Raw genomic sequence first — 23,810 nt, forward strand, 5'->3', positions numbered from 1 at the left:
GAGTGGTGGGTTGAGTAAGCTCAGTCGCAATTAGTTATCTATATTTACAATTTATTTATATTCTTGGTCTTTTACGTTTATTTTGCAACATTGAGGCGGTACATGTATCCTGAAAATTTTGATCTGTAAAATTTCAATCGACCATATCACCTGGTTGATAGTGAAGTGCTTCTGTGATTTTATTAATGTAGGTATGTACTGACGCCCTGGTTATTTTGTAGTCTTGCTTAAATGAGTTATTGTTGTCGTAACAAAACGTGTTCCAAGGCTAACCATGTTCATGTGTTCCAACGATTAATTGAATTAGTGGTGCAGAGTAGATATAAGCTGTCCTCCAGCCGCGCCTACACTACATAAGCGTGATGCATCGCCAGAGGCGTAGCTAGAGGATATGGCGCCCGGGGCAGGCACCAAATTTGCGCCCCCCCCTCCCCCCCAAACGAAATGAACTAACGAAAGAGTTACTTTTTTACTTATTACTTACAGTTTACTTTTAATTGAGACAAAAAAGTGTTTTTAGTACATCAGTGGCTAACAAGCTTACGACCCACCTGATGGTCCGCGGTCACATGCGCGTTGCCGACCATTTTAAAACTTATACACTTATTTTTTGGAGATCTCCTTAGACTTATTATTTTTTTTTTTTTATTATGCATGGGTTTACTCATGGCCACAGACTAGCCGAGGCGTAGACGTGGCCTACGATGGAGCGAGCTCGCCCAGAAGGTGCCTGTTCACTCTTGATTTGAAGGTTGCCGGGTTATAAGAGCACGGAAATATAGACGCCGGCAAGGAATTCCACTCCTTGGCAGTGCGCATAAGGAAAGTAGAAGCAAAGCGCTTCGTGCGAATTGGCGGAATATCTACCAAGTAAGGATGGAAACCGGCCGTGCGTCTAAAAGTCCGATGGTAAAATGGGGACGGTGGAATGAGCTCGTGTAGCTCTTGGGCACATTCCCCGAAGTGCAACCTGTAGAATACCGACAGGCTGGCGACTTTCCGCCGATGGGCCAAAGTCTGAAGCTTAGCCGTTAGCTTCTTGTCGCCAATCATCCTCCTGGCTCTGCGCTCCACTGAGTCCAAAGCGGCGAGTTGGTATTTAGCTGAGCCATCCCACAGGTGGCTGCAATACTCCATACACGACCGGACTTGAGCTTTGTAAAGTGTTAGAAGCTGTCCAGGTGTGAAGTATCGCTTCACCTTATTTAGGACGCCCAGCTTTCTGGCCGCAGTTTGTGCTTTAGACTCAATGAAGCTGCCGAAGCCGAGGACTGAACTCAGCTCCATGCCGAGGAGTTCCAGGCTGTCGGTAATAGGTACAGATGCACCCCGGAAAGAAGGAGTCAGGTCGAATGGACTCCGTTTTGCGGAAAATAGACACGCCTGCGTTTTGGAGGCATTGAACGTGACCAGATTGTCATCACCCCACTGGGAAACGAGACTAAGGGTCAAGTTCATTCGCTCAACCATGGCCTCTCTCTGTGAACGTATATCCTCCCTGCTGTCCCCTGCACTAGCCAAATATCTCTCAACAACCGTACTGTCATCTGCATAACCTACAATGCTGGGTTGCAGCATGTCGTTAATGTGGAGCAGGAAAAGGGTTGCGGAGAGACAAACTTAAAGGTTCAATATCGCTTGTGAGTTTGGGATCGTAGACTATTCACAGGTACAGCGCGCCTTTGGACTGATTTGAAGGGTCCAAGGTGGCATCCAGATGCTCCTGCCCAAAGGTGACAGCAGTACTCAATAAATGGGATCTGTCTACCCCAGAGTAAAGTATCGCCTCCCTTTATTGAGCACACCGAGTTTTTTTTTGGATACGAGCGCAGCCTACCCAGCAAGGTGGCTACGAAATTATTGGACGTCACTGATGGAGATCTCAACACCGAGGCTCCCAATACTCCCTGACATGGGAAGGCTTGTGCCTTGAAAAATGAGGTTTTCTTAGCCCTAAACGCGCAAAATTGAGTCTTGGTGGGATTGAATTGGACTAGATTGTCCCGATCCCACATCGAAACCTGACACAGGTTTTTCACGACATTCTAGTATCACAGAACGAGCGATGTTATCACGGCATGTCTTATACAGGGTGGTCCAAACCTTGACGTCCATATTTTTTTTAAATTTCTCACGCTGTGGGCTATCAGAATATGTACGTTAGCCGACGTTTCGTAGTTTTCGAATTATGATTTTTATTACTTTTAACGTTTGTTAAGAAATTCTGGGGTGAAGATTTAATTTAAAAAAAAACTATTGAACTTTATTGTTTCTTTTTGTAACATAATCCTTGACCAACGGCGCAGTTGCTAAAACAACAGCATCCTCACTTGGCTGAGTTGAGCTGAGTTCAAGCTTAGATGTTGCCCTTACCTAAATAAATAAAAAATAAATAATGATAAAATACAAGCGATTTCAAGGACTTTTTGTTATTTTAGAAACTGCTAGACCCTAAGTTTTTTTAAAAGGTCAAAAAAGTGATACTTAATAGTCCTAATTTTTCAGAGTCGCCGGTCAAAGGAACTGAGGTGGAAAGCTTCCAAATTAGTAATTCATTAAAAAAGTCCTCTTTTGTTATTTCTACTATTATTTTATGGTGTCACTTCCCCATCGCTATTTCATGTTATATGTGCAAATAGACTAGACAAAAATATTCAAAATCGCTCTCCTTCTTGATGCGACTGGCAAATCATATTACTTTTTGGCAACCGGGTTTTTTAACCTAATTAGACCCTGCTGAATCCGAATTTGCCGGTTGCTCGATCGAAATCTTGACCGGAAGTGAGATATTTGACATTAAAGGTCCCTTTTTTTCGTTTTTCGTAAATAACTCTTAAACGTTGGCGCATAGCAAAAAATGTTCTATTACATAAGTAATTTACATAAAATTGCCTACAAGAAAGATTCAGTACAATTTTTCGCTAGGATCAATATTCAAAGAGATTTCAACGCGGGAAATTTAATTATAATCACTTCTAAGGTCCCGTTTTTTAGGTTTTCGTAAATAACTCATAAACGGTGGCCAATATCAAAAAATGTTGTTAGACTTTAATAATCTACACAAAATTTTGAATAAAAAAGATTCAGTACACTTTTCGCAGGGATCAATATTTAAAAAGATAATAAAGAGGGAAAGTTAATTATAATAAATTCTAAGGTTCCTTGTTTTTATTTTTTCGTTAATAATTTGAAATGGATGACTCATAGCAAAAAAAATCTTATACATAAATAATAAACGTAAAATTTTCTACAAGAAACATTAAGAACACTTTTCGCTAGGATCAATATTTAAAAAGACAAAGCAGCGGGTAAGTTAATTATAATCAATTTTAAAGTCCCTTTTTAGTTTTTTGTAAATAACTCGTAAATGGTGTCCCATAGCAAAATAGGTTTTTAATAACAAATTATCAACATAAAATTTCCTCCAAAAAACATCTAGAACACTTTTCTCTAGGATCAATATTTCAAGCGATATTAAGAGAAGAAAGTTAATTACAATCAGTTCACAGGTCACTTTTTTTTAGTTTTTCGTAAATAACTCGTAAACGGTGGCCCGTTGCAAAACAATATTCTACATAAATACTAAACATAAAATTGTCCACAAAAAAGGTTCTGTACACTTTTTCGCTACGATCAATATTTAAAGAGGTATTAAAGGGGGTAAGTTAATTATATTCAATTTCCAGGTCCCTATTTTTAGGTTTTCGTCTATATAGGTAAGGAACTATTTTATTTTATTTTATTTTAAAAATGTAGACCCAGTAGTTTCGGAGATAAAGGCCAGACCATGCCCCCGATGGTAATTTTTTGTATTTTAATGTTTTATTTTGGGGGGAGGGGCTTTATCTCCGAAACGATTGGGTCTAAAATTTTAGAATTATGCAGTCAAGCGCGAGTCGGGCATTACTTAGTGTTTGAACCAATCCCGACAGGTTTTTTAAACTCGCGTTTCACATATACAAAATACATTGTTAAAAATTGGGTAATGTACGGAACCCTTGCAACGCGAGTCCGACTCGCGCTTGGCCGGTTTATTTTCATTTTGAGGTACGGAACCCTAAAAAGAGAAAAGTGTTCCATATGTTTTTCGTAGAAAATTTTATATCGATTATTTATTTACAAGAACATTAATAGGCCAAGCAATAAGAAGTTATAGAGGGAAATGCTAGGAACACAATTTTTGACTACGTAACTTTGTTTGGACTAGTTAGGAGGTGAACATATCAAAAGTCCCCGGCCGTAGCCCGGGTGCTGGGGGGTAGAGGGGGGAAAGAAGGTCTCATTTTTCGGCTTTTCACTTATATCTTGGAAATTTTGCATCTTAGCGACATGACTACTAAGACAAACCAAAAGCTGATAAAATTTGTTACAAGTTTTATTCAGACAAGTTTTTCGATATCTTGAATAGTTTTTGAGATATCCGCTCTTGAAAGTTTATTTAGGGCTTTAAATTTTATCTTGATATCTACATTAGTGACGCTGCTAGACCGTGTTTGGTATCATTTTCGTATAAATCGGGAGTGCTGAATTCAGTTTTGGTATCACATTGACACCATTCCTAAGAAAAAACATATAAACTTTAAACAAATACCTTTTTTTTTTTAATTCCTCTTCACGCTTAAACCGCTCAACCGATTTAATTGAAATTTGGTATACAGATATTTCGAGTCCCAAGACAGGACATAAGATACTTTTTATCTCAATAATCATCCTTTAAAGTTGTGAAATGGAGTATGGGGGGAATTCAACTTCGTCGACGAAACTGAATTCCTGAGGTTAATACTGCTCAAGGTAAGGTTTGAAGTCATGTTTGGTATCACTTTCATCTAAATCACAGATGTATTCCGTCCTAAATTTCATCTAAACCGGTTCAGCGGTTATTGACTCCCCATACAAACTTCCACCCCACTTTTCACACCCTCAAAAGATGCTTTTGGTTATAAAAACTATCCTATGTCATGTGTCGAGATTTAAACTATTTCTATACCAAATTTCAACGAAATTGGTTCAGCGGTTTAAGCGTGAAGAGGGATTTAAAAAAATATTTATTTTTAAATTTTGGTTTTACTTCGTAATTTTGTCAATGTGATACCATAAATGAATTCAGCACCCCCGATTTATACGAAAATGATACCAAACATGGCCTAACAGCTTCACTGACGTAGATATCAAGATAAAATTAAAATCCCTAAATAAACTTTCAAGAGCGGGTATCTCAAAAACTATTCATGATATCGAAAAACTTGACAGGATAAAACTTGTAACTAATTTTATCAGCTTTCGGTTTGTCTTAGTAGTCATGTCGCTAAGACGCAAAGTTTCCAAGATATCAATGAAAAACCGAAAAATTCGACCTTCTTACCCCCCTCTACCCCCCAGCAGCGGGGCTAAAGCCGGGGACTTTTGATATGTTCACCTCCTAACTAGTCCAAACAAAGTTACGGAGTCAAAAATTGTGTTCCTAGCATTTCCCTCTACAACGTTTTTTGAGCATTCATTTCTTGACCTATAAGACCTTATTTTGCTATGAGCCTTATTTTACGAGTCATTTACGAAAACCTAAAAATAGGGACCTGAAAATTGATTATAATTAACTTACCCCCCTTTAATACCTCTTTGAATATCGATCGTAGCAAAAAAGTGTACAGAACCTTTTTTGTGGACAATTTTATGTTTAGTATTTATGTAGAATATTGTTTTGCAACGGGCCACCGTTTACAAGTTATTTACGAAACTCTAAAAACAAGTGACCTGTGAACTGATTGTAATTAACTTTCTTCCTTTAATATCGCTTGAAATATTGATCCTAGAGAAAAGTGTTCCAGATGTTTTTTGGAGGAAATTTTATGTTGATAATTTGTTATTAAAAACCTATTTTGCTATGGGACACCATTTACGAGTTATTTACAAAAAACTAAAAAGGGACTTTAAAATTGATTATAATTAACTTACCCGCTGCTTTGTCTTTTTAAATATTGATCCCAGCGAAAAGTGTTCTACATGTTTCTTGTAGAAAATTTTACGTTTATTATTTATGTATAAGATTTTTTTTGCTATGAGTCATACTTTTCAAATTATTGACGAAAAAATAAAAACAAGGAACCTTAGAATTTATTATAATTAACTTTCCCTCTTTATTATCTTTTTAAATATTGATCCCTGCGAAAAGTGTACTGAATCTTTTTTATTCAAAATTTTGTGTAGATTATTAAAGTCTAACAACATTTTTTGATATTGGCCACCGTTTATGAGTTATTTACGAAAACCTAAAAAACGGGACCTTAGAAGTGATTATAATTAAATTTCCCGCGTTGAAATCTCTTTGAATATTGATCCTAGCGAAAAATTATACTGAATGTTTCTTGTAGGTAATTTTATGCAGATTACTTATGTAATAGAACATTTTTTGCTATGCGCCACCGTTTAAGAGTTATTTACGAAAAACGAAAAAAAGGGACCTTTAATGTCAAATATCTCACTTCCGGTCAAGAATTCGATCAAGCAACCGGCAAATTCGGATTCAGCGGGGTCTAATTAGGTTAAAAAACCCGGTTGCCAAAAAGTAATATGCTTTGCCAGTCGAAATCGTTTTTATGAAAAATATGACCAGTCTAAAATACCACGAACATGTATTAGAAGACATAAAAGCAAAGCAAAGCTTCACCCCGGAATTTCTTAACAAAAGTTAAAAGTTAAACTCGTAAACTACGAAAAATCGGCTAATCATGGGGTATATATATTCTGATAACCCACGACGACGATACTAAAAAAAATTTTTGGACATCAAGGTTTGGACCATCCTGTATACAGGTTGGCTAAAAAATAACTGCATTTTCCTTGCCAGGGAGATTTTGGGATTACACCTACTGAGCAAGTCGCGAAAAAAAAATTTGGCTGTGTCCTACATTTTGGCTGGTCCATTTTCTAAGCGAGGTATTTTGCCCATTTTGGCGCCCCCCCCTTGGACGGCGCCCGGGGCACGTGCCCCCTCCAACCCCCCCCTAGTTACGCCTCTGTGCATCGCGAAACAATTGTCTTTGTGCTCCTTGTTATTACGACACTGCGTTTAATCCTATGCAAAAGTATATCTTCATTGACTGAACTCCAATTTAATGTATCATAATAGTAATACTTTACTACGATACTAAAATTAATGGTGTTACCAAAAAAATCTTTAGCAATAACTTAAAAATAATACTTGATCAACAGCAAATACTACACAACAAAGACTAAGCGACACAATTGATTAATGCCACTTTATAGAATTCAATTATATTACATTTTGTTTAAGACTTTTATATACGAACTGATGACCACTATATAATAGTTATATGGTTTATTTATTTTATAAGATACATATGTACATTATGAGCAAGTTTTTTTATGATCCGATTCTGACATAGTGGACTGAATACTGGTATATATTAATTTCAAAAAATTATCATTACATGATTACTATGTCAGAGGTAGGTGCCCTCATAAACATTTTCGTTTACAGATAATAAGTATATCAGCTTATTGATTTACAAAGCACGTAACTGTCATATCACACATTGATTTCATAGGCGCTGCGAAAGTGAATATAAATTAAAAAGTCAACATATGATGATCTTCTACTGTTCTACTGTCTTACACAGGCATTCTATTCTTGGGAATTTGTTTAAACAACCTGATTGATCTAGTCTTGCTTAAATAAGTTTTGTGGTTACTGTCCATCCTGTGCATTGTCCACAATTCGTCTATTGTATGTGTTGTTAGAATTTTATTTAGGATATAGTAAAGTTTGGTTAGTAAATAGTAAAAAGGTTCATATATGTTTCTGTCTACAAAATTGTTGCTTCTAGTGAGTTTTAGCATTGCTCAAGTGCTCAGTATGTGGATGAATAAACTTGTTCTGTTCTACAAGCATGTCAGTAAGATGTGGCACAATAGTTCTTGCAGTGCTCCAATGGCCTGCTGGCTTGAGGGACGAAATAACAACTAGGAGTAGTTGAGGCACCCATGTACATTTATAATAAAATTGTGGTGTAACAATAAGTCACATGCTTCCCCCTCTTCTATGCTTATTCCTCATATTGTAACAGATCAAGTTTATGCAGATTTATACTTCTCTTGCTTGTTTCATCTTTACTTTGAATTGATATTTGCAGTTAGTTGTATTTTATAATTGTTGATGTGGTTTTTTTCTTGTATGTTCATATAGATGTGTAAAAGTGCGCTTGTGACCTATTTGCGGAATAAATGTTGAAGTTTGAAGTTTAGTTTTTACATAATATTTTGTTATACATAACTTTGGTTAAACAAGAAAATTATCACTTTTTACAGAAAAACCATACTCTCTGGCTGCCCAGAATTAAATTTGTCCCATGCCATTATATGCAATTCAGAATTTTAATTTAAAAATCAATATAGCATTGCATGGTATAAAAATACCTCCTAATTAGATTTTTATCATTTGTGATAATGATAAAAACACAAACAATTCCAAAATATGTTAAATATTACAGAACATTATCAGTGTGGTGCAACATTGTGCATGAGTGAGGCACCCGCACACTTGCAACTGAAATGTGAGCAGTTGGGGCGTGAACAGCGTAATCAAGAAGCAGCGCGCGGGCATGGCGTGGCGCGCGCTCGTGGCCTGCGCCCTCGGGCTGCTGGCGCCGGTCCACGGCACAGTCGTCGTCTACACCCAGGACATACCACACACTGTAAGCCATGTACTTTACCCTTCTATACTAGGTCCGTCCATAAGTTCTGTAACAAAATTTTTTATTGATAAAAATGATATTCAATGCGCGCCGCCTCGGCCGAGGCACCACTACACTGGCCGTTTTGTGCGCGACAAAGTTGGCTCGCGGCTTGCTGCTTCCTATGTTTCGATTATGAACTGATGTTGATGACCAATATGTCATGAGTGCCATGAAGCATTCCACGGGCTGTCCCATACAAACGCATTATATTTCCTGTTGCGACTTTTTTTCGGCATTTAAAGCAGTCGATTATTTTTCTGTGCATATTTTTGACCATTTGTCAAACTTGCAAATTTTCAGAAAATTTCATGGAATGCAGTATACATATAAAAAAATATATAGTGTACTCAAACATTCAGAAATTTGGGGCCAAATTGTATTTGTAAAAACTGGATAAGTGCGAGTCAGACTTGCTTATCGAGAGTCACTTTTTAGTAAGTATTTGTTGAATCATTATAATCTGTGAAAATTTCAACTGTCTATTTATCACGTTTCATGAGATACAGCCTGGTGACAGACAGACACACAGACAATGGAGCCTTAGTAATAGGGTACCGTTTTTACCCTTTCGGTACTGAACCCTAAAAAATCTACTGAACCTATCGAGCGCTAAATCTAGTTAAAAGACCTTACTAACTTTGGTACGGTACGTGGCATTGTTATAGGTTATGTCCCAGGTGACCTAGGCAGCATTTTAACTGACATATATTCAAATGGGAACTCTTCCTTTTCCTATTTGATATTATGGGCTGTGCAAGTACAAGCGGATCGTAAGTTGTCTATTTAGAAAGTAGATATGTTAACTTGTTCCAAAAAACAGGGTTATTTGTTTACTTCGATTGGAGTAACACTTTCGTGAAGTTATTATCAAAACAATTTCGTAATGGGAACAGCCCAGCCGTTATCTTCATAAAATCTATTTGTTGTAAATATTGTACATAATCGTCCATTAGCATTCTTTTTATCACATTGTGTATTCGCACATTTATAATTAGATGTACTACTGTGAAAATTCGACCCAGTACACACACTATAGGTAGATGTTTCAAAACCATACCCAAATATTAACAGCACGTTATTATCCGAAAATCTTTATTTTCAATAGTAGTATGAGTGGACCTAAGCAGATGAACGACTAGACTAGTCGCTCATATTGAATAGGCGGTTAAGTAAACATTTGATTGACATAAACACTTAATGATAAAGTAAATCTTATCTGTAGCCATTACCAGCCAGTTGGATATTTCCAGTGACGGTTTATGGGTGATTAACACACTACGGGCTACGACTGCTAGGACACCGATTGCTTATTTTATATATGTATTGAATCACAAATCGACGCTTGTAAAATGTGTAACTTCTGCCGTCGTGAAACAAGACGGCTATTTGTACTACAGTGACTATAGCGCGCTTAATAATAGACCTACACTTAGTGTGTTTAACATGTGAACACTAATACCTATCACTTGCGTTAGGAATGTGACGCAGTAATCATTTTGATTAGGCATTGGAATGCTCATTGTAACCTGTAGTATTTTCCGAAAATGTACGCACTCAACCCTTTCAATGCAGTACAAGTCCTGCAAATAGTCGGACTGCAGCACTTGGTTTGTAATTATACATATACGTAAACTTTATTATAGCAATGATGCAGTAATATATGCAGCATAGTACGGGATGTTTTAATCAAATGGGGCAGTGAGAGTAAATCAGTAATAATATATCAGTAAACAATTTGTCAACTCAAGACGCTAGAGTGCGTGTTCAGATATTTTTGAGTTTTGAGCACCTCGGCCGCTCCGATATACGTATCTGATGGCGACTGTAGGTACACAATAATAACCTTGATCCTTTAGTTAAATTTTATAGAATTACGAGTACCTATAATCAACAGTGGTTAAATTGAAAACCAAATTCCGAAATGTTTTTGTTAATTAAATAAAGATATCAATGTGTGATTATATTTTTCCTGTAATATTTATGATAACGTTAATAATGTTATGTATATATTTTTTTTGTAATCTTCAGATAAAATCAACGGAATGCACAATTCGAGCTCTTTCAAAATAATACCCCACATGACTTGGTATCTATTATAGACTTAATTTTGTGATAAAATATTAAAATAAAAGAAAAGGCTCAATCCCTATCCCTTCGTGCCTACATATTTCAAATATACCGCCTTTTTCTACTGACAAGATTTGCTTGACCAAGTATAACTCCATAACTAGTCTAAATTTCAAATCGAATAGTTCTCAAGGTATAGATTTTACTTTCACTCTCTGTCCCAATTGAAGAACCTCGAACGTTAATTTTAATTATTCGAGGTTTGTACCCGTTAGTACCTACACAAAATGGTAGCATACTGATCGAGATCACTCAGCAGTGAACTACGAAACTTTTCATACTAGAAAATTTAGCGAACGCTTTAACGGTGACAGGCGGTTTGGTGCAACCGTTCCTGTGTACTTATTTCGTTTCGATTGTCGCAGATAGTGGACGAATTCAGCGACCAGCCGGCGGCGTTCGGCGCGAAGCTGCCGGACGACGGGCTGCGGGGGCTGCTGGTGCGCGCCGAGCCGGCCGACGGCTGCGCGCCGCTGGCGCGCCCGCCGCCCGCAGACAACTTCACCGACAAGTGGATCGTGCTTATAGCCAGGTCACTCACTACACGACACACATTCCCCGACGGGGACTCGCGGACTCCAGCCCGTTTCCCGCTTCTACTTTTTAACCTAACATCAATAGTACCTACCAAAACCCGATTCTTACGCCTTGAACAAAGCTGCTTCCAAATCCTTAACGACATACTCGTAATCAATCCACCCGGTTCAACCCATCGCCCTAATAACTACCACGAAAGTTTAAATTACAAACTAATTAGCTACTGGTGGTCATTAGCAAAAACTAATAAGTTAACAAAACAATTTTTTACATATCAAGGGCATATGAACACTTAACGCTGACTGGTATACTAAATCCAATAGCTACTAACCCCCTTTTTTCGTCTCTATCTAACAAACAGAAATGTCAAAATGACTGATAGGCACAAATGGTTATCAATGGTTTGTTAAATTTGACAAACGTTTTTTTAGGAATAAAGCCATAAGTTGTTTTACGACAAGATAACGAAAAAGACTGTCTTTATAATGTATTTAGTTCTTTTCTAATTAAACATTTGGTAAACACTTTATTAGATATTTCTTCATGATTATCCAGGTATAACTGTACCTTCGATGTGAAAATCCGCAACGCGCAAGCGGCGGGATACGACTGCGCCATCGTGCACAACGTCAACTCCAGTGAACTCGGTGAGTCGCACCGCACGCCCCTACACATCCCTGCACCTTTCTGTTTAATTTGTTTAATCATAAAAAGCTATAAGGTTTAAATCAGTTTGAAATCTTCAATAGGTATCTAGGCCACCGAGCTTTGCTCGGAAAACATATAAAAACTCAAAAATGTGCGTGCTCCCAGGGATAAGACCTAGCTAGATCGAAGTTCGCCCCTGAAAACCCCCTTGTAGCAAATTTCATCGAAATCGTTACCGCCGTTTTCGAGATCCCCGAAATACATCTATAAATAAATATATATAAAAGAATTGCTCGTTTAAAGGTACCCAGTGTTGAAATGTGACAACACACGTTGGCTGTCTCGGCTTTACATTAAAACTAATATCACATGAATATAATTGTGTACGAGAAGGATAAGGGCATTAGTAATGAGAGTAATGATGAATGCGCTCATTATCGCTCGGGCTCGGGACGTTACACTGCGGAGATAAGTGGCGTGAGAGAGGCGAGAGCTTCGGCTAAACAGTATGCCGTCTCGAAAGGTGGGGGACAAATACTTTTCCTTTTTTTATGCCGTATCGAAGGGAGGGCGACAAATACTTTTTGTTTTTTCCACAATTAATTTAAAACCGCGATTATTTCTAACGTGGACCGTGCAGTAATGCAGTACATAAGGCATTTAGTTTATTTTAGGGTAAGTACCACCACAACTATTTAGTCTACCTAAATTATATATAAAACATAATATCCTTTTAAAATCCTTTTAGTTTGTGAGTTGTCCGTGTGCCGTCCCCATCGTCGCCGAGAGACTGTACGGTGTACGAGTCCATTATATATACATTACATACATACATTTTGTGTATGCCCAAATTAAATTACTAAAGAAGGAACTCAACAATCCGACGAATGTCGTGTTAAAAAAATACCTAATGTGTTTGTGTACCAGTTATAGGTAGTGTTGCAGTTAAATATATAAGTAGGTATATATTTATTTAGTGTAACAAATTTTACTAAAGTGGGTACTTTTTTTACATAGTACTGTTTTTATGTATTGTTGTTATATTATTCGAGGCCACTAAACTTCCGTATCGCATGTTGACTCATGTTTTCCAAAGTGACTGCAGATTACGTGCAAATACCTACTAATAACTTAATAAGTATTAAATGCGAAAGTCACTCTATCTGTCTGTTACCGCATTATGCATAAAGCGCTGAACCGATTTCGATGAAATTTGGTATAAATATAGTTGGATGCCCGAGGAAGCACATAAGGATAGTTATTATCAACCATCATCATCATCCCACACAGACGAAGGGCAGAAGCTAATATCGCGGCATTTATATGGGTGCCAAGTTCTAGTTCACTTGGGATATAACTAAAATTCAGTATTTGTCTTGGCTTGTTTAATACAACAAACAAAATTTTAGAAACGTAATAACTTAGAGAATATAATCAACGGAGACGCCATGTCTATAATTTTCGGTACAAAATAGTCTGCCGTTTTTTGCGGGGGAGGGGCACATCAAATGTATGCGTAACGTCAACATAGCCATGTCAGATAAACGTCAGTCCATACATGTGTTTGACATGTGGTTGACCATTGGCCGCCTTTTTTCGACAGAGGGGAACGCCAGTTAATGACCACTCCGTTGGTTATATTCTCTAAGCGTAATAAATACAAATATAACATAGCCGACTGTACGTAAAGACTAGCCAAGTCAAATCCTGAACTTTAATTACACCCGATCCCAAGTATAGCATATTCTTAATACTGAACTCTGCTCTTATTCGACATTTTATGTTTTAGATGGGATTGTATTTACGTATCAATGTACCTACACACACGCCTCGATAATACGTTAATGAGAGCAATTGTTTTTTTATCAAGTCGGTCAATACAATCATAATAATGATTGTTTTATCTAGCATCAGTACGCAGCTCGCGTTGCCAGTGATATCACCAAAATGTTATAACACTGGGGACTGTAGTGGCATCAATGTATAACAGTATACTCGTACATGGGGTACTTTGCACTTTTGTCTTCGCAACAAAAAGCGTCAAGCAACGCTTCTTGTTATGACTGTTTTATGACTCAAACAATGCTTACTTTGGTAAACATGACATGAAGATAATATAATAATGGTAAACATGACCATTATTATCTTGAGAATGTTAATAGGCTTAATCACTACAGTTGGCTACTTTCCTACTAGTCAAATCAACTTCTTTTTTACAACTGTCAAAACGATTTGCTAATATGGAATTTATATGAAAACTTGTGTAGTGACGTCACAGTCAACTCACCTACTTTTAATACGCCATCCGATTTATTAAATATGCATTATGTTTAAAAATAACTGCTATCTATGTTATTCTAATAATTATCTGGTACTTTAATTCGTGCACGGTGTGAAATAATTTATTTTAAGTATAGGAAAGTACCTACCCAATTATCTGATATTGAAGATCGAGAGACCCTAATAATATCTCTAATAAAAAGTGTGACCTGTAGGTCGGCCTGAAATTTTATAATGATTGAAGTTTGACAAAGACTAGGCTCGTACAGTAGTAGACTAATGTTGGTCTGATGGGCGTGGTTTGCCGCAGATACTATGACCACGAAGCACCCGGCGGGCATCGAAATCCCCTCCGTGTTCGTGAGCGACATCGCGGGCCTGGCACTCGGCGAGTCCTACCTCTACAATTACGGGTCAGCTCTCCGGATTTTTATTTTATGTTTAATTATTTTATTTCTACGGGTTATAACCCGATATATACACCGAGCTTATGTAAATTTTATTAGTTGACCGTCATCCCAATTAATGTTTTGTAAAAACTAATAATTAAAGCGTAAATAGATTTATCCATCCACATTCTAAAAGCAATTATGTATTCTGATATTAATACCTCTTTCGTTCAATTAGAGTTAAACAAATTTGTATATGTCCAATGGCCTGAGCTCGCAGTGTCCCTGTTAAGAAAAACTTGTTTTACTACCTGCTACTTGCAAGGCGTTCATATGAGTGTTCATAAGGGTGGCACACCGCGAGCTCAGGCGATACAATATTTCGGGCCTCATGAGGTCTTTTTTAGGGTTCCGTACCTCAAAAGGAAAAAACGGAACCCTTATTGGATCACTCGTGCGTCTGTCTGTCTGTCTGTCCGTCCGTCTGTCACAGCCGATTTTCTCCGGAACTACTGGACCAATCAAGTTGAAATTTGGTACATATATGTAAGTTTGTGACCCAAATACGAACATGTAACGTAAACAAATGAATTTTAAACAAGGGGGCCACTTTTGGCGGGTAAATGAAAAAATAAAAAAATTTTTTTTTTCAAACTATATCATGTTACATATCAAATGAAAGAGCTTATTGTAAGGATCTCAAATATATTTTTTTATAATATCCGAATAAACAGTTTAGAAGTTATTCAAGAAAATAGGCAAAAAATGACCATTCCCCCCCTTTATCTCCGAAACTACTAGGTCTAAAATTTTGAAAAAAATGGATAAAATAGGTCTATACCTATAGATGACAGGAAAAACTATTAGAAATGTACAGTCAAGCGTGAGTCGGACTTAATTACAGTTTTTGATCCGACCCCTACGGATTTTTTAAAGAGATTTCACTCACGTTTCACATAAAAAATACATTGTTAAAAATTGTGTAATATACGGAACCCTTGGAACGCGAGTCCGACTCGCACTTGGCCGGTTCTTTATAGTAGGTAAATACGTTGTCATTTCCTAATAATTTTTGAAGCCTAAAAGTATGCCATAAGTCTAAGAACCCTCATTATTGTCAGTCCCTCCTTACTTGCAGCTACTACATAATGGTGAACGGCGCACCCTTCGACATCAACACACAGCTGCTGCTTCCGTTCGCCATCGTCGTCGCCATCTGCCTCTTCATCATGATCGGGTTAATGGTGAGCCTCTGTTGTTTTACTCAAAGGCGTCGTACTACTCATGCGCTAGGAAGAGACTGCGTGGTTCTCTCTCTAAAATTGGATTTTTAATTAAGTACAGAATTCTCAGTGTTAATGCTGTACAGCTAGTGATATTATCGATGAAGAGTATTAAGCGCTATGTAGAATATGCTTTGCCTTGATGCTGGTTCCACAAAGCATAACACCACCGCATGAGCGCAATGTGCCTGCTACAATAATTTTAATATATACAAACCTACATGAGGTACAGTCTGGCAAACCATGTCATCAGTATGACGTACCGAACTATTTAAGTACTTTGGACGCTACCTAATATAAGTAATATACGACATTGACTGTCTAAAAATGCACGAAATTAAAAATGTGTCACATTTATCAAATTGACTGCCTTTTTGTAAATTGTGAAAATTGGAATTAGTATTTAGAATTATACTCTAGAGTTATGTATAAAGGGTGGTTCGGTGATACACAGATAGCGAAGTGCGTGCGCGACCGTCAGCACGCGCGGCGGCGGCGGCTGCCGGCGCGCGCGCTGCGCAAGATCCCCACGTGCAAGTTCAGCAAGGGCGACCCCTACGACACCTGCGCCATCTGCCTCGACGACTACGTCGAGGGCGAGCGCCTGCGCGTGCTGCCCTGCGCACACGGTACCTCATTCACTTGGCCTCTCAGCGGCGCGTCCACCAAACGCACACCCACAGCGTCGCGCCGACTGACATACATTGTTTAAATCAAATGTGAGGCAGTCGGCGTCAGAGTCGAGCGTCCAGGAATGTGCGTTTCGTGACCCTCGCGTAAGTCACATGAAAATAGCCACCGCCATAGAATCGAAGTTACGCTCTTATTTTAAAATGACATGCTACAGTAACTTGACATGGATATTAAGGAACTAACTATGTTATTAGTTTTCATTCCTAGAAATTGTAATACAAAGAACATAGAGCGAGTAGAAAATTTGCGAGCAAAAGTTGTACTTGCTCTATTTTGTTAACTAACGTAACTAAATGTCGATCGTATGGCCGCGGCTAAGTTCTTGTGACTCTTTTAGTTTCTAATGGAGAGTTACAGGTACATAGACATTGCAGGACATTGTTGGATTGGTTTCAAGGATTGGATAGCGAACTAAGCTTGCATAATTGACGGACTGATTAACTTCAAATATAGCTTCCGTCAGTTTTAAAAACTTCTTTCATGCTCACTTCGTTTTGCTTAACGCATTCACTGCCAGGGGGCGTGGCCTAGGAACAAATATGTATAACGCACATGTGCGTCGGGGACAGTGAATGTGTTAAGTATTATTATTCTAGAAAAAAGAGGCACGCGGTTGCGGAGCGGTATTCATTCTAATAAGGCATAGTAAACCAAGCAAATTATGGTTATACTCGGTTTTGTTACAACTACTAGTAGACGTATGGGTTATTTTTACTTCGTTCTGGTTTCCGGTGATCGTCTAAACTTGTGTGGAGATAAGTTGTAAGTATTGTGTGATGTTGTGTGTCGCAGCGTACCACGCGAAGTGCATCGACCCGTGGCTGACGCAGAGCCGGCGCGTGTGCCCCGTGTGCAAGCGGCGCGTGTTCGCGGCGGGCGAGCGCCGCGCGCCGCTCTCCGACTCGGACAGCGACGACTCCCGAGAGCCGCTCCTCACCAACACCACCGAGCCCACTCAGGTATCTACTCACTTTGCACATGCTTTCTCTTTATATCTTCACTAGCCTCTGACCAACGCTTCGATTGGCTAACAACTATTATGTTGGAATATATATTTAACTTTAATATATTTATAATATAATTTGTGGTTCCAGGGTGGCACGTTCGAATCGCAGCGCGAGAACCCGTTCGTGCGCGCCGCGCGCTTTGTGACGCGCTCGCGCCGCTCGCAACCACAGGTGACCCGTCATTTCCTTTAAAGCCTGATTCCACCAGTGTGCACAAGCATATTCATCCTATGTTCGTGCCGCACACTGGTGGAATCCCGCCTTTATAAATAGCAAACACCGCATTGTCAAACTGACATATACATACCTAGCCCACCTCAAACTCTTTACTTAAGCTATTCTCTTCTTTTTAAGAAACATACTACATTTGTACAGTCGCCATCAGATATATCGGAGCAGCCAAGGTGTTCACAAATACCTGAACACGCCTCTATTGTCAAGGCGTTAGAGTGCGCGTTCAGATATTGTGAACACCTTGGCCGCTCCGATATACGTGATGGCGACTGTAGCTCGAGAAAAGTGGTTCGTTCGACAATCAATGTGTTATAAGTCACTTCTTTAATTTTTAACTATCGTTTTTGTTCTAGACCGAGGGACAGCCTGACGAAGAAAACAATACCGTGAGGACTGACGTTGAAAAGTAAGTGTTCCTTTTAATTGAACTTCGATAGAAAGTAATTATAATTAGATACATATGTATTAAAGATAAAAGTACATACATGATAGATTTTTTACGACGAAATACTTTCTTCAGTGGTCAAAACGAAGACACGGAGCCTCTGATTCAGCCATCGGCACCTGCGGACGGGCAAAGCACCTGGTACCTGTCCCGGTCGCGCCGCACTCGCCGAGCTCGTGCCGCCGCCGCCGCCGCCGCCGAGCCGCCCGCCGAGCCGGCCGCCGCGCCCGCGCCGCCCGCGCCGGCGCCGGCGCCGACGCCGCTGCTGCACGCCGGCGAACACTCCATCAACACCGACACACAGTGCCGCGGTGAAATCGGGGTCGCGGCCCTGCCCGCTCCACAAAACCCGCCCTCACATGTTCATTTATGAATGGCTTAATTTGCCTCTTACGTGCAATAAGATAAATCCTTATTTTAATATATGAACGTCGAAAACTCATCGAGATTAAATCAAGTAGCAACTGTATGTAGTATTTCGCTTGGTTAAATTGACTATGAAAATACTTTAGACTTTAAATGTCGTTCAAGGCAGCAGGATAGTTCATGGCTCCCAGGTTTATTAGTGTTATCGTGTATATATTTAAATAGGTATTTAGTTTGGTTTCCTATATCTCTAGAGACAATTCCCGATTTCACCTCGTATTTAAATTTTAGGCTTATCTACTTGTGTTAGTATCAATTATTATTGACCTACTATATCTTTTATTTTTTGTCATAATTACACATATATTTCTGAAACTATATTCCGTTCCATTACATCAATTATTTCTTACGATTTGAATAGCAGATAGTTAGGATATCTTAGGATTAATTTAAATCCGTTGTGTGACGCAATTTAAATTCTCAGAATTGAATGTGCTCAATGAAATAACCGTCCGCAAGTGGTGGCGTCTACGCGGCCTCAGCCGTCTGATACAGGTCGATACAATAAAAATACTATAGTCCGAGTCGAAAACATAGACGTGGCTCAACGCGGGCTCCCACCACGAGGCCAAACCATCCTCATTTTCTGGTAAACTCTATTTTGGAAAATAAAATATTTCACCCACTTGACACATTTTAATTGTGATGTTAAATAATGTAAAATGAGGATTCCTTTAACGGCTAGGCGGACCCCAGGAACCGACGAGTGTCCTGTAAAGTAAACCCGAAGTAATTGTTTCAGCAATTATAGAAGGAAAATTTGCAGTCTCTAAAAGAGCCGCAGCGTCATGTAAATAAATAATGAACAAATAGTATAACCTTCTAACAATTATTTACATTAATCAAGAATGGCAAATAGGTTGTGTGATTTTTGCTTGTTTCGGGGGCGTACGGATATTAAACCGAGGGTGCAAACTTCTATTCAAGTATATATGTATGTATACAAAACAATGACAAATTGTATATGTATAAGTAAATAAAATGTATATGCTGAAAGATGTTGCAGACTATCTTCTGTTTTGAATTCATTTAATTCAAAGACCTATAATATTGTACCAGCGTAGGTATGTTTTTCAATCGAAAGCCAACACGTCACGATTTGCGGTATTCGTGGTTATGCCATTTGTCCATTACTAGTAGTATATGTACGTTCAAATATAGAAAATCGATACCTACAATCGGCTTTAGCATACAAAAAAACTTGGGCTTTTAAAAATAATTGGTACTAAACCGGATCAATTATGGGTTAGTACCAAATGTATGTTCTCAGATATAGAAGATGGTTAAAAATATTGACGTAGTAAATGCCCACAATTTTGATACAGTCAACTGTAAAAACATGGGCACACAAACCATCTCAAAAATATGTCCCATAGCTCTTATGTCAGCGAATTAAGAACTCGTGGGACATATTTTTGAATAAGTTGGCGACACCCATATTTTTACAGTTGACTGTACAAACCAAGAGGAACAAGGGCGGTTTTGACAGTTATTTAAAGTCGCAACCAGATATTTAATAGGCTCCATCTATTAACAAGTCACACAATACCTTCAACTTGTCACTGAGGGTGGTATTCCACCTGTCCAATTTCTTTGTCCAATGTGCATTCGTCTCACTATATGTAGGTAAAATCAAGATATTGGATAGATGGAATACCATCTGGAGGAATAGTATTAAGATGCCATGAGTAAGCCCATTCATAATAAAAAAAAGACATTTACTATTTACTTATCTACTGTTGACATTGTTTACGTTATTTATGAAGTATATACAGACAAGTGTAACAACTACGAGAACTAAACAGGATTGAAAATATGAAACCGCACCGACGATGTTTTATTAACAAATTTATTTGCAACACGATGTTTCCTATTTATTGAGCAGAATACGTATTAAATTAATTATATTCTATTAAACAAGTGGACAGCCTCTTAAATAACGGTATGCGACTTTGCTGTAGGTACAAGCCTCATAATATCTCACCCACAAATGGCAAAGCCTCTCTTCTTTACAGAATGAGAAATAACACGATTCACTGTGCAACTACTGTAAAGTGGAAAGTTGCCAAACTTTGTATTACCTACTCGTAGTTCTAAACCACTGACTAATTGTAAATCGTACTTGTATATAATGTTAATTAATAATATAAAACTTGGTAGTTCAGCTTATCATCAAGTCAAAAGGTTATAAAGTTTTAAATTACACGATGGTTCTACTAACACCTTGGCCACAAAACACCCGGAGAGTCTGTTCCGTGGACCTCAGATAAGTTTCCGATATTTGACCGTAGAATAAATTCGTACCTATAATCATGATTATAGGTACGAATTTATTGCACTTAAATGTAAATGCCTAGAGTTAGAGCAAGATAAGTCTGCAACGATTTTGATAGCACGCAGTGCAAGTGTTATTTTAAACGTCAAACTTCTATGAAATTATGACACTTGCACTGCGTGTGCTATAAAAATCGTTGCAGATTTATTTTGGGGTAACTCTAGTAGTGGATTAAACGGAATACTAGTCTATTTTTTTATCCGGTAGACTAAAATGACATGTTATAGTATGAAATGTTATTTTATGTTCATACTATGAAATGTCATTTTAGTCTACCGAATAAAAAAATAGACTTTAGAAATCGAGCGGTCGAAATTCAGTAATCGGCCCCCTGAACTAAATGTGTATAGAACTGTTCTATATAGATACATAAGATCACGTGAAGTGACGCACGTCAATACCGAACATAGGCATGTGTTCCGTGCGTATACTTTATACTTATAGGGCCCTGAGAGAGTAGAACGATAATCCAAACTATTTTATCTGCCCCTCGCTCGTCAGGGCCTCACCCGTCACAGACGTAGCTTTAATGTATATTAATATATATACCAACATATATATTTATCAGTGGCGTGCAGTGCATACAAAAAAAGGTAGGCACTAGGGTAGGCAGTCCATACAAAATGACCAAAAAAAAGTTGCCGATTTTTATAGTTTGCGTTACATTCCTTCAAGAATGACTCTTCTAGAGCCCGATTTAAGTCTTATCTCCACTGCACGCCACTGATATTTATAGCAGGCATTTAAGAAGTGTGGAAAAAATGTATGGGCCTTGCCGAGAGATCTCCGAAATATATAAGAATTGCTTTTTTTATCTGTCATAATTTCGTTAAAAGCTTGACTTTTACTTAATCGTTAGAGACTTATCTTGGCCTAAGGGCCTACCTCTATGGCCCCATTCGCACGGCAGCTTTTTCAACGCGCCTTAAAAAAGCGTTTAAATGAGACAAATGGATAGCCATGTATGTAACCACACGACAGCGGTGACGCTTTTTATCAAGCGTTGTTGGATTTTCGACTTTAAGCCTTGGTCATTAAATCGAATTTAGAATGAGAAAAGCTGTCGTGCGAATGGGGGCTATAAGATTATAGCTACGTCTGTGACGGGTTTTATAGCCAAGGACGAGGCGCGGGGAGCTCTGGGCCAAGTTGTCCCTACCTCCGAGTTCACTATACAGCCTGTAGAACAGGTGAAGCCCAATATACCTACACACATCATTAATTACTAACGTTAATTGTATAAAGTATAATAACTAACCTACCCCTTAATTATTGTGTATGGTACCTAAATAGCTGTTAAATAAAGGAGACAGTGTTTTGTGTGAGCGAATATTGATGTAAAATAAACACACATGTTAAGCAAATATATAAAATAGAATTCGGTAATCTAACGGGAATAAAGATAAATAATAATAATTAGTAGTGATTTTATATTTTTTGGGAGATTTCAATTCCGTTATATTCTGAACACTTAATGCATTGCTGCATTTCTGCTTATGAAAGCACCCTTGCCCACTTTGCCCAGGCATCCGCAGCGAATCTATTTAAAACGTACCTAGTCGTTGTCGTCTAATTATTGTAAGAGCGATCCATTTTCATTGCTCTTGAGTTTAAGACTCTAGAGAAGAATCATTATCAACATTTAATAAGTATTTCTTTTGTGTAAGAAGCGTATCTATACGGATTAAACAATTTGTTAAATCCGTATATCACATGATCGATCAGTTTGGATATTTCCGCCGTCAGGTTGATAATATTCCTGAATGATTAGGGTCTTGTCGGATAATAAATGTGAATCCAATTTGCAAGATTCATTTTAATATATCCCCCTCACAAGGGGGAGGCCTATGTTCTGCAGTGGACGTCTTATGGCTGAGATGATTTTAATATATCCTAATCCTAATACATTTCTGGATGATGTTATTACTACTGTAATCAAAACATTATATCGATTAAGATTTGGATTGATTCATAATTCCTGGAACACATTCATTATTCTTGGCCTATTTTCCATATAAAAACGTTTGTCTCCTTTGTATCAGTTTTCTTATCTCACGTGATATGAAATACTTTTCTTTAATGTATTTTTTTTTGTTTAGTCAGTGATGTCCTTTATTTTAATGAGTCCCTTCCATATTTAATATTACGTTTGGGCTTGGGATGATAAGCTTAAATTCTTTTAGGGTATAACCAAAGAAATAAAGTGGTTTGACACGATTATTTTGTTTTATTTTGTATATTGCTAACAGCCTCCTATTACCAATTCAGTGCCGACCATGACGCCCGCCGCGAAAGGCAGATCTCTACTGGGTTATGGCCGTCAAAATGAGGGTCATCAATAGTTATTCGTTATACAAGGGTGCAACGTTGTATTTTTCCTATGAGTGTGCAAGTGAAAGGATTCTATAGTTGAACCACGAGGGAAGTGAGTGGTTCTAAAATAGCATTTTGAGCGTAGGGTGTGATTCAACACACAAGAAGTAAAATACATTTAAAATTACTGCAGTTTTTTAAAAAATGTGTATTTTCGTAAATGTTGCAATCTAAATGATTTTCGCTAGGGGTTATTAATCTTCACACATGTAGTATCCGATTGCAAGTAAGTCCTAAGGAAAATAAATCATGGCCATAGATCTATTAGGTACTTCCATTA

At 38.1% G+C, this 23,810-nt stretch overlaps 1 protein-coding gene across 2 annotated transcripts; it reads left to right on the forward strand.

The window, feature by feature from the left end:
- LOC134679196 (E3 ubiquitin-protein ligase RNF13) lies at positions 1-23,374 on the forward strand. 2 transcript variants are annotated; one of them, XM_063538072.1, is made up of 11 exons: positions 1-191; positions 8,508-8,711; positions 11,246-11,412; positions 11,973-12,064; positions 14,656-14,758; positions 15,873-15,978; positions 16,472-16,646; positions 17,503-17,669; positions 17,805-17,888; positions 18,305-18,357; positions 18,472-23,374. In XM_063538072.1, exons 2-11 carry the CDS (start codon positions 8,619-8,621, stop codon positions 18,767-18,769), a joined length of 1,338 nt encoding a protein of 445 aa, XP_063394142.1. In that variant the 5' UTR covers positions 1-191; positions 8,508-8,618; the 3' UTR covers positions 18,770-23,374. The 2 variants fall into 2 exon arrangements, with proteins under 2 accessions (XP_063394142.1, XP_063394143.1); XM_063538073.1 differs by having other exon boundaries at positions 1-187.
- The last annotated feature ends 436 nt before the right edge of the window (positions 23,375-23,810 follow it).

The sequence above is a fragment of the Cydia fagiglandana genome, chromosome Z, assembly GCF_963556715.1.
Source record: "Cydia fagiglandana chromosome Z, ilCydFagi1.1, whole genome shotgun sequence".
In the NCBI taxonomy this organism is placed as follows: Eukaryota; Metazoa; Arthropoda; class Insecta; order Lepidoptera; family Tortricidae; genus Cydia; species Cydia fagiglandana.